The 12216-nt window shown below is 40.3% G+C and overlaps 1 protein-coding gene across 7 annotated transcripts in view; it reads left to right on the top strand.

The window, feature by feature from the left end:
• Window positions 1-12216, top strand: part of LOC130277368 (dimethylaniline monooxygenase [N-oxide-forming] 2-like) — a 51306-nt gene that overhangs the window by 16477 nt on the left and 22613 nt on the right. For 5 of the 7 annotated variants that reach the window (XM_056528015.1, XM_056528016.1, XM_056528017.1 and 2 more), the window contains one exon: window positions 3147-3502. In XM_056528015.1, coding sequence (XP_056383990.1) covers window positions 3147-3502 — 356 coding nt within the window. Of the gene's footprint in view, window positions 1-3146; window positions 3548-12216 lie in introns of those variants that run through there. The other 2 variants (XM_056528018.1, XM_056528020.1) reach the window with 2 other exon arrangements.

Below are 12216 nucleotides of genomic sequence, written 5' to 3'. Positions count from 1 at the left end.
TTTATTTTTTAAATCAACTGGTGCCAGATAATTAAACAGATTTGTAAATTAACTTTTATTTAAAAAGCTTTAAAAGGGGTAATCCAGTGGAAAACAATTTATTTTATTTATTTTTAAATCAATTGGTGTGAGAAAGTTTAAACCGATTTGTAAATTACTTCTATTTAAAAATCTTAATCCTTCCAGTACTTATCAGCTGCTGTATGCTCCACAGGAAGTTGTGTAGTTCTTTCCAGTCTGACCAAAGTGCTCTCTGCTGACACCTCTGTCCATGTCAGGAAGTATCCAGAGAAGAAGCAAATCCCCATAGCAAACCTGTCCGGCTCTGGACAGTTCCTGACACGGACAGAGGTGTCAGCAGAGAGCATTGTGGTCAGACTGGAAATAACTACACAACTTCCTCTGGAGCATACAGCAGCTAATAGGTACTGGAAGGATTAAGATTTTTAAACAGAAGTAATTTACAAATCGGTTTAAACTTTCTCGCACCAATTGAGTTTTAAAAAAATAAAAAAATTACTTTCCACTGGAGTTCCCCTTTTAACCCCTTAAGGACTCGGGGTTTTTCCGTTTTTGCACTTTCGTTTTTTCCTCCTTACCTTTTAAAAATCATAACCCTTTAAATTTTCCACCAAAAAATCCATATTATGGCTTATCTTTTGCGTCACCTATTCTACTTTGCTGTGACATTAGTCATTTTACCCAAAAATTCACGGGGAAACGAAAAAAAATCATTGTGCGACAAAATCGAAGAAAAAACGCCATTTTGTAACTTTTGGGGGCTTCCGTTTCTACGCAGTGCATATTTCGGTAAAAATAACACCTTATCTTTATTCTGTAGGTCCATACGGTTAAAATGATACCCTACTTATATAGGTTTGATTTTATCATAACTACATGCAGGAAAATGTATAAAAATGTCATCTTCTGACCCCTATAACTTTTTTATTTTTCCACGTACGGGGCGGTATGAGGACTCATTTTTTGTGCCGTGATCTGAAGTTTTTATCGGTACAATTTTTGTTTTGATCAGACTTTTTGATCACTTTTTATTCATTTTTTAATGGTATAAAAAGTGACCAAAATACGCTTTTTTGGACTTTGGAATTTTTTTTACGTGTACACCATTGACCGTGCGGTTTAATTAATGATATATTTTTATAGTTCGGACATTTACACACGCGGCGATACCACATATGTTGATTTTTATTTTTATTTACACTGTTTTATTTTATGGGAAAAGGGGGGTGTTTCAAACTTTTATTAGGGAAGGGGTTAAATGACCTTTATTAACCCTTTTTTTTTTTTTCCTTTTTTTTTGCAGTGTTATATTTCCCATAGGGACCTATAACACTGCACACACTGATCTCTCATGCTGATCACAGGCGTGTATTAAAACGCCTGTGATTAGTGTTATCGGCGCTTGACTGCTCCTGCATGGATCTCAGGCACGGAGCAGTCATTCGTCGATCGGACACCGAGGAGGCAGGTAAGGGCCCTCCCGGTGTCCTGTAAGCTGTTCGGAACGCGACGATTTCACCGAGGCGGTCCCGAACAGCCCAACTGACTAGCCGGGATAGTTTCACTTTCACTTTAGAAGCGGCAGTCAGCTTTGACCGCCGCTTCTAAAGGGTTAATACCGCACATTGCTGCGATTGGTGATGTGTGGTATTAGCCGCGGGTCCCGGCCGTTGATGAGCGCCGGGAGCGACTCGATGTGATGCGGGGTCGCAGCGCGACCCCAATTCATATCGCGGGAGCCAGCGCAGGACGTAAATATACGTCCTGCGTCGTTAAGGGGTTAAAGCTTACCTGTCATATCACCAACTTTTTTTTTAAATAAAAAATGCTTCTATATGTTACTCATTAGTTGACGCAGATGCTTTACATGTGTTTTTGTATGTGTCTAGCTTCTGTATTTGGCTCACCATTCCCTCTGCTCTGCTGCTCACTTATTCTGACATCCACTGCTCAGGAAGGGGTGTGTCTGCTGCAAGCTGCTCTGTAACCCCCTCCCCTTTGTTTTCAAGCTTCAGTCTGATAAGACAGGAGGGAGCACAGAGGAGTTCTAGTTCGCCCTCACTTCCTGGACTTTATCCCTGCCTGTTCTTCAGCTGGAACAAAGATGATGCTGTAGCAGGACAGGATTATGTTCTGGGGCTCTGGTTATTTATACTTCCTTGGCGTACTCTGACCCTAAGAGACAGCCTGCTTAGCTAATCACCGGATGAGTAGGACAACGAGGTGCATAAGGATTTAGATGAGCTAGGTGATCTCAATCTGAAAAGGTCTCTCGCTTTTAAAAGTTGTTACATAGTTGATAGCTTTTGAGGAGTTTCTTCCAACAAGTTCAACCTATATCGCTATTGTGTCCCTACTGTATTGATCCAGAGGAAGGCAAAATCCCCTATGAGGCTGATGCCAGTTGCTCAATGACAGAGAAAATCCCTTCTTGACTACAAATATGCTCTCTGCTGACCTCTGCTGTCTATTTTAGGTACTGTCCGGAGCAGCATATGTTTGCCATGAGGATTTTCTCCTGTTCTTAAAATGGACAGCAGAGGTCAGTAGAGAGCACTGTGGTCATGACATCAGAGAAATCTAAAAAGATAAGAATTTCCTCTGTAGTATACAGCCCCTAAAAAGTACTGGAAGGATTAAGATTTTTTTTAATAGAAGTAATTTACAAATCTGTTTAACTTTCTGGCACCAGTTGATTTAGAAAAAAAGGTTTTCCACGGTAGTACCCCTTTAATCCCTGGATCAACACCCTGTCTCCCAAATCTAGTGACCATCACGTGTAATAATACATTTTTCAAGAAAAGCATCCAGCCAAATGATGGGAGTTGTAGTTTAGTAAAAGCTGGAGTCTCGCTGTTGCTAAACTGCAACTCCCATCATTCCCAGACAGCCTCTGGCTGTCTGGGAATGATGGGAGCTGTAGTTTTAGCATCAGTGAGCCTCCAACTGTTGCTAAATTACAACCCTTAACTTTACCAGACAGCCAAAGGCTGTTTGGGAATGATGGGAGTTGTAGTCTAGCTACACCTTGCCTACAAAAGAGGCCAGGAATCTGTAAACCTATATATACTGAATGCACCTATGTAATTTATTATGTAAACAATTTTCATACATTGAATCTTCAGGTCAAAGCTAAAAGAGCCGATGGTCAATGACCACTTCCCCAGCCAAATCCTATGTGGAGCGATAAGGATGAAGCCACAAATCAGAAGGTTTTCGGAGTCGTCTGTGGTGTTTGAGGATGGATCTATTGTGGACGAATTGGATGAAGTTATATTCGCAACAGGATATAGCGTTTCCTTTCCATTTCTTGATGAATCTATCGTCACAGTGAATGATAACAATGTCACACTGTACAAGAACGTTTTCCCGCCGCACCATGAGAAGCCCACCATGGCATTCATTGGTCTTGTCCAACCTCTTGGATCTATCCTGTCAACGTCTGAGCTCCAGGTCCGCTGGGCAACCAGAATATTCAAAGGTTTGTAGTTAGTCTTAAAGGTGGAAAACATTTATTTATTTTTAAATCGACTGGTCCCAGAAAGTTATACAGATTTGTAAATTACTTCTATTTAAAAATCTTAATCCTTCCAGTACTTATCAGCTGCTTTATGCTCCAGAGAAAGTTGTGTGGTTCTTTCCAGTCTAAGAATTCACTGAAAGTAATTTAAGATAACTTGATTTTGAATCGAGCTATACGGACAAAGTATCACAGAAGGGCAAGAGTAGGCTTGCTTAAAACTTAACGTCTAATATTATTGAGTATAAGATAATAGGTCCTCAAAGTGAAAATAACAAAATAGCAATAAGTGTAGGTGAAGAAGGAGCTCAGATGAATGTTATAAGGCTCAATTCTTCCCTTAGAAAAGCAAAAATTCCTACAGAATATCAACTGTGTCAATATACACAATTACAAAGTAACTAATCCCAACGTGTCTCCTCCCCCCCTCCAAAATAGATAGTAGGAGCTATGCGGGGTTCATCAGGGGATACAGATGTAGGAAAGGACTTAAACTAAAGATATGCAGCTGTGTTAAAAAACCGCCAGTTAGTGTGAAAAATAAGATGTCCGTTCCGGTAGGGACCACTCACTCAGACCCTAAGATACCGTCCTTGATGCAGGATAAATGACCTGGGTGGCCGTATGATGACGGCTAGTCCACTCCTGGCAGCAGCAGCAACCAATAGTAAAGTTGCCCACCCACTCACTGTTTTGTTCCTCGAATACGCGAATATTCACATATGCGAATATAACGAATAAGCAAAATTCGCGAATATAAGACGAATATTCATCTATATATTCGTGAAATATCGCAAATTCGAATATGGGCAATGCCGCTCAACACTAGTTATTTCCAGTCTGACCGCAGTGCTCTCTGCTGACACCTCTGTCCGTGTCAGGAACTGTATTGAGCAAGAGAGGTTTACTATGGTGATTTGTTCCTGCTCTGGACAGTTCATGACATGGACAGAGGTGTCAGCAGAGAGCACTGTGGTCAGACAAAAAAGAACTACACAACTTCCTCTGGAGCATACAGCAGCTGATAAGTACTGGAAGGATTAAGATTTTTAAATAGAAGTAATTTACAAGTCGTATATGTAGGCTGTTGCACAGGGACATGTAGAAGCAGTGGGGAACTCCGAAACTTCCATTCATTCCGCTCCCTCTTGTATGGTCTGTTATCCTTGAATTGAGATAAAGAAGCTGGATCATCTACTTCAGTACGTGAGTGCCATTGTCTTCTTTTCAACTATTTGGTTATTTACAAATCTGTTTAACTTTCTGGCACTAGTTGATTAAAAAAAAAAAAATGTTTCACCCGTACCTGTGCTAAGGATACTGATATCTAAAAATACAAATTTAGTACATTATGGTATGACATGGTAAAACCCATGACAGGCTGCAGTTCACAACCACTAGGTGGCGATATAAGTGCCTAGACAATGCATTCAGAAAGTCTTCAGACGCTTTCACTTTTTTCCCAATTTATGTTTCGGCGTTGTGCTAAAATGAAGAAAATAACATTTCCTTATTATCATTCTGCACTTAATATCCCTTAATAACAAAGTGAAAAGAAAAGAAAGAGAAAAGAGGAGTTGTGCACCTCGTGAAAATCGCTAGGATACCAGTAAAACTAGATTCCGGACCAATAAGGTGGCCTCTTGCCGGATCAGGTTGCACTCAGGGCACAACTCCAATGCTGGCATGTATGATATGGTCAGCAGCTGTGGGCCCCTCCGGTGTAGCTTTACCTTCACCGTAGTAAGATATATGCAACGTAGAGAGAAAAAATTCTGGGGCATCCATGTCGGCGCTTCTCCAAAGATAAATGCTGATATCCCAATGTTGTGGATAAAATCAACGATTGTAGGTCCCTCATATAAGTGTCTGGCACATATACTCAATAGGGGGAGTATCGAGATACATACGCTATTCTAGCACTGGTTGTATCGCTGACTCCAGCACGGACTGGGCTCTTCATCAGGCTTAAACAAACCGTTAAAACACAAGGGGTTATAGGTTCCGGGTCACCGTACACATTGCTACCAGAACTTTTTTTTGTAAGGGCACATTCACAATAAACATTAAAACATAATGTGGTGTGTATTGCTAAAATTAAAGGGGTACTCTGGCGCTAAGGCTGGGTTCACACCACGTTTTTCAAATACGGTTACCGTATACGGTTTTCCACTAAAAAACGTATGGCAAAAACCGTATGCAACCTTATACAACCATATGACTCTAAATTAAAACATATACGGTTTTTCCCCGTACGATTCTATCCGCTTGCATCAGTTTTTGCCAACGGTTTTGCTATTTTGTTGGAATTAGTTTTCCAGCAATTCAATAAAGTTACTATTGTTCTATTGAAATTCCTTCTGCGCATGTGTCAACTCCAAATACGGATTAGAAAAACCGTGTGCAACCGTATTCTGAAATTCTGTGTACGGTTCTCATAGACAACAATGTTAAAAGAACCGCATACGGTTCGCATACGGTTTTCCAATCGGAGGTAAAAACGTGGTCGACAGCGTTTTTGCCTACAGTTGAAAAATCGTCAAAACCGTATCCGAGGCAAAACTGATGCAACCGTACACAACATTTGGAATACGGTTTACAATACATTCTCTATGCATACAGTTTCGGATACGGTCGTATACGTTTTTTTGCGGAAAACCGTATACGGTTACCGTATTTGAAAAACGTGGTGTGAACCCAGCCTAAGACATCTTATCCCCTATCCAAAGGATAGGGGATAAGATGCCTGATCGCAGGGTCCTGTCGCTGGGGACCCCTGTGATTTTTCACGCGGCACCCAGTTACAATCAGTCCTCGGAGCATGTTCGCTCCGGGTCTGATGACTGGCGATCACGGGGCCGGAGTGTTGTGAAGTCACGGCTCCGCCCCCGTGTGATGTCACATGGGGGACCCCTCAATGCAAGCCTATGGGAGGAGGTGTGACAGCTGTCCCACAGGCTTGCATTGAAGGGGCGGAGCGTGACGTCACAATGCTCCGGCCTCGTGATCTCCAGTAATCAGACCCGGAGTGAACATGCTCCGGGGACTGATTGTAACGGGGTGCCGCTTGAAGAATCACAGGGGTCCCCAGCGGCAGGACCCCTGCGATCAGGCATCTTATCCCCCATCCTTTGGATAGGGGATAAGATGTCTTAGCGCCAGAGTACCCCTTTAATTTTAGCAATCCACACACCACATTATGTTTTAATGTTTATTGTGAATGTGTCCTTACAAAAAAAGTTCTGGCAGCAACGTGTACATGCAAGATCACGGGGGTCCCCAGCGGCGGGAGCCCCGTGATCAGGCATCTTATCCCCTATCCTTTGAATGGAGGATAAGATGTCTTAGCGCCGGAGTACCCCTTTAATAAATTAACAAAGATTTCTAACATTGTATTTTCACTTTGTTATTAGATATTTGCAATGTAGAGAGAAAAAAAAACAATCTGGGGCATCTGTGTCGGCGCTTCTCCAACGATGAATGCTGATATCCCAATGTTGTGCATAAAATTAGCTTTTATTGAAAACATGCAACGCTAAAATACACAAGCGTTTCCAGCCCGAACTGGGCTCTTCATCAGGCATAAAACAAACCATTAAAACTTGTGTCTTTATACACAAAAGGGGTTATAAGTTCCGGGTCACCGTACACGTTGCCACCAGAACTTTTTTTGTAAGGACACATTCACAATAAACATTAAAACATAATGGGCTCTGTATGGTTCACATCACGTTTTTTCCATACTGTTTTCAATCCGTTTTTCTAAAGAAAACCGTATGGCAAACAAACGGATGGAACAGTATGGAAAAAGTAAACCGTATGCGTTTTTAAACAGTATACTGTTTTTAAAAGCGCATACAGTTCCGTCAGTTTTTATAAAAAAAAAAAAAACAACATAAGTTTTTGAAATTTTGTCCATTTTTAATGGGAGGGGTCTTGGGTGGGGACGTTAGGATTCAGATGCGCATGTGCAAAGTAAAAACGTATAAGTTTTTCCCGTATGGAACCGTATATATGTGCGTTTCCCATTGACGTCCATGTTAAAAAAAAACAAAAAAAAAACATTTGCGGTTGCAGTACGGTTTTTAAACCGGAGTCAAAACCGTAGTTGACCACGATTTTGTCTCCGGTTAAAAAACCGTACTGCAACCACATACTTTTTTTTTAACATGGACGTCAATGGGAAACGCACATGTATACGGTTCCATACGGGAAAAACTTATACGTTTTTACTTTGCACATGTGCATTTGAATCCTAAAGTCCCCACTCAAGACCCCTCCCATTAAAAATGGACAAAATTTTCAAAAAAGTATGGTTTTTTTTTCTATTAAAACTGACGGAACTGTATGCACTTTTAAAAACCTTATACTGTTTAAAAATGCATACGGCTTACTTTTTTCCATACTGTTCCATCCGTTTTTTTGCCATACGGTTTTCTTTAGAAAAACGGATTGAAAACTGTATGGCAAAAACGTAGTGTGAACCCAAAATTAAATCAAAAGGAGCATAGTAATAATGTTAATAGTGCATTACTTCGGAATAGGCTGTTATCTGTACTTATAACTAACTTTTAGCAATATATACCACATTATGTTTTAATGTTTATTGTGAATGTGCCCTTACAAAAAAGTTCTGGTAGCAACGTGTACGGTGATCCGGAACCTATAGTCCCTTGTGTGTATAAAGACCCGAGTTTTAACGGTTTGTTTTATGCCTGATGAAGAGCCCAGTCCGGGCTGGAAACGCTTGTGTATTTTAGCGTTGCATGTTTTCAATAAAAGCAAATTTTATCCACAATATTGGGATATCAGCATTCATCTTTGGAGAAGCGCCAACATGGATGCCCCAGAATTTTTCCTCTCTACATTTCATATATCTTAGATACAAAAATATACAGCACAAAACCGAAATATCCTAGTGCTTATACCTCATTTTAAATTTAAAGTGCTGAGGGTCTAGCTAGTAATCACACAGTATAGCTCCGTACAAAACATTTTATACATAGAAAAGAACTGGAGCACTGATAACATTTTATTAACCAATCTATTAAAAGATACATGCAGTGTCTGGTCTCCTCCAGACATGATGCTGCCCCCACCATGATCACTGTAGGGATGGTATTGGGCAGGTGATGGGCAGTGCCTGGTTTCCCCCAGACATGATGCTGCCCCCACCATGATCACTGTAGGGATGGTATTGGGCAGGTGACGGGCAGTACCTGATTTCCCCCAGACATGATGCTGCACCCCAACATGATCACTGTAGGGATGGTATTGGGCAGGTGATGGGCAGTGCCGGGTTTCCTCCAGACATGATGCAGCCCCCACCATGATCACTGTAGGGATCATAGGCGTGCGCAGCCTATTGCATTAGGGTGTGCACCCTAAAGCACAAACTCACGCAGCGCACGCGTGTGTGTGATATATACACACACACTCTTGCTTGCATGCACACATACATAAACATACCTACACTCATAAATATCAATACAAACAAAATGAAAAACTTTATTAAAACTTTTTTTTGGATTGGAGGCTCCATTATACATACACTGTACAGCAATCATACCGCCATTATACATACACTGTACAGCAATCATACATCCCTTATACATACACCGTGACTGTACAGCAATCATACATCCAATCCATTAATAATGGATTGGATGTATGATTGCTGTACAGTCACAGACAGTGTATGTATAATGGAGGTATGCTTGCTGTACAGTGTATGTATAATGGAGGTATGATTGCTGTACAGTGTATGTATAATGGAGGTATGATTGCTGTACAGTGTATGTATAATGGAGGTATGATTGCTGTACAGTGTATGTATAATGGAGGTATGATTGCTGTACAGTGTATGTATAATGGAGGTATGCTTGCTGTACAGTGTATGTATAATGGAGGTATGATTGCTGTACAGTGTATGTATAATGGATGTATGCTTGCTGTACAGTGTATATATAATGGCGGTATGATTGCTGTACAGTGTATGTATAATGGATGTATGATTGCTGTACAGTGTATGTATAATGGAGGTATGATTGCTGTACAGTGTATGTATAATGGAGGTATGATTGCTGTACAGTGTATGTATAATGGAGGTATGATTGCTGTACAGTGTATGTATAATGGAGGTATGATTGCTGTACAGTGTATGTATAATGGATGTATGATTGCTGTACAGTGTATGTATAATGGATGTATGATTGCTGTACAGTGGATGTATAATGGACAGGGCCGTCTTTAATTTTGATTGGACCCTGGGCAAGCTATTTTTTTTGGTCCCCCTGGTCCCCCACCCCCATCCCACACACACTCGGGATCAGTACAGGATCAGTAATGTAATGTATGTACACAGTGACCTCACCAGCAGAATAGTGAGTACAGCTCTGGAGTATAATACAGGATATAACTCAGGATCAGTACAGGATAAGTAATGTATATACACAGTGACCTCACCAGCAGAATAGTGAGTACAGCTCTGGAGTATAATACAGGATATAACTCAGGATCAGTACAGGATAAGTAATGTAATGTATGTACACAGTGACCTCACCAGCAGAATAGTGAGTACAGCTCTGGAGTATAATACAGGATATATCTCAGGATCAGTACAGGATAAGTAATGTAATGTATGTACACAGTGACCTCACCAGCAGAATAGTGAGTACAGCTCTTTAGAATAATACAGGATATAACTCAGGATCAGTACAGGATAAGTAATGTAATATATGTACACAGTGACCTCACCAGCAGAATAGTGAGTACAGCTCTGGAGTATAATACAGGATATAACTCAGGATCAGTACAGGATACGTACGGGGGAGGGGATTATCAGATTATGCAAGTGAGGGGAGGATAATAATAATGATTATAATCCTCCCCTCACATATATGTAACATCTCCCCCTCACATGTATAATCTGATAATCCCCTCCTCACATTGATTATCCCTTCAAATATAATCTGATTATAATATTACATATGTGAGGGGATAATCAATGTGAGGAGGGGATTATCAGATTATACATGTGAGGGGGAGATGTTACATATATGTGAGGGGAGGATTATAATAATCATTATTATCCTCCCCTCACATGTATAATTTCCTCCCTTCTCACATTATATAATAAATCCCCCCCACACTATATAATAAATCCCCCCTCACATTATATAATAAATCCCCCCTCACATTATATAATAAATCCCCCCCACACTATATAATAAATCCCCCCCACATTATATAATAAATCCCCCTTCACATTATATAATAAATCCCCCCCACACTATATAATAAATCCCCCTCACACTATATAATAAAGCCCCCCTCACATTATATAATAAATCCCCCCCACCCCCACACTATATAATAAATCCCCCCCACATTATATAATAAATCCCCCCTCACATTATATAATAAATCCCCCCCACATTATATAATAAATCCCCCCCTCACATTATATAATAAATCCCCCCACACTATATAATAAATCCCCCCTCACATTATATAATAAATCACCCCCCACACTATATAATAAATCCCCCCCACACTATATAATAAATCCCCCCCACACTATATAATAAATCCCCCCTCACATTATATAATAAATCCCCCCCACACTATATAATAAATCCCCCCTCACATTATATAATAAATCCCCCCTCAAACTATATAATAAATCCCCCCCCACACTATATAATAAATCCCCCCGACACTATATAATAAATCCCCCCTCACATTATATAATAAATCCCCCCCACACTATATAATAAATCCCCCCTCACATTATATAATAAATCCCCCCCACCCCCCACACTATATAATAAATCCTCCCTCACATTATATAATAAATCCCCCCCACACTATATAATAAATCCCCCCCACACTATATAATAAATCCCCCCTCACATTATATAATAAATCCCCCCCACACTATATAATAAATCCCCCCACACTATATAATAAATCCCCCCTCACATTATATAATAAATTCCCCCCACCTCACACTATATAATAAATCCCCCCTCACATTATATAATAAATCCCCCCCACACTATATAATAAATCCCCCCTCACATTATATAATAAATCCCCCCCACCCCACACTATATAATAAATCCCCCCCACCCCCACACTATATAATAAATCTCCCCTCACATTATATAATAAATCCCCCCCCACCCCACACTATATAATAAATTCCCCCTCACATTATATAATAAATCCCCCCTTACATTATATAATAAATCCCCCCTCACATTATATAATAAATCCCCCCCATCCCCACACTATATAATAAATCCCCCCTCACATTATATAATAAATCACCCCCCACACTATATAATAAATCCCCCCCACACTATATAATAAATCCCCCCCACACTATATAATAAATCCCCCCTCACATTATATAATAAATCCCCCCCACACTATATAATAAATCCCCCCTCACATTATATAATAAATCCCCCCTCAAACTATATAATAAATCCCCCCCCACACTATATAATAAATCCCCCCGACACTATATAATAAATCCCCCCTCACATGATATAATAAATCCCCCCCACACTATATAATAAATCCCCCCTCACATTATATAATAAATCCCCCCCACCCCCCACACTATATAATAAATCCTCCCTCACATTATATAATAAATCCCCCCC

The sequence above is a fragment of the Hyla sarda genome, chromosome 6 (genome assembly GCF_029499605.1).
Source record: "Hyla sarda isolate aHylSar1 chromosome 6, aHylSar1.hap1, whole genome shotgun sequence".
Lineage (NCBI taxonomy): Eukaryota > Metazoa > Chordata > Amphibia > Anura > Hylidae > Hyla > Hyla sarda.
Note: the sequence above shows the minus strand (reverse complement) of the source record. Positions and strands in the feature narration are given on the sequence as shown.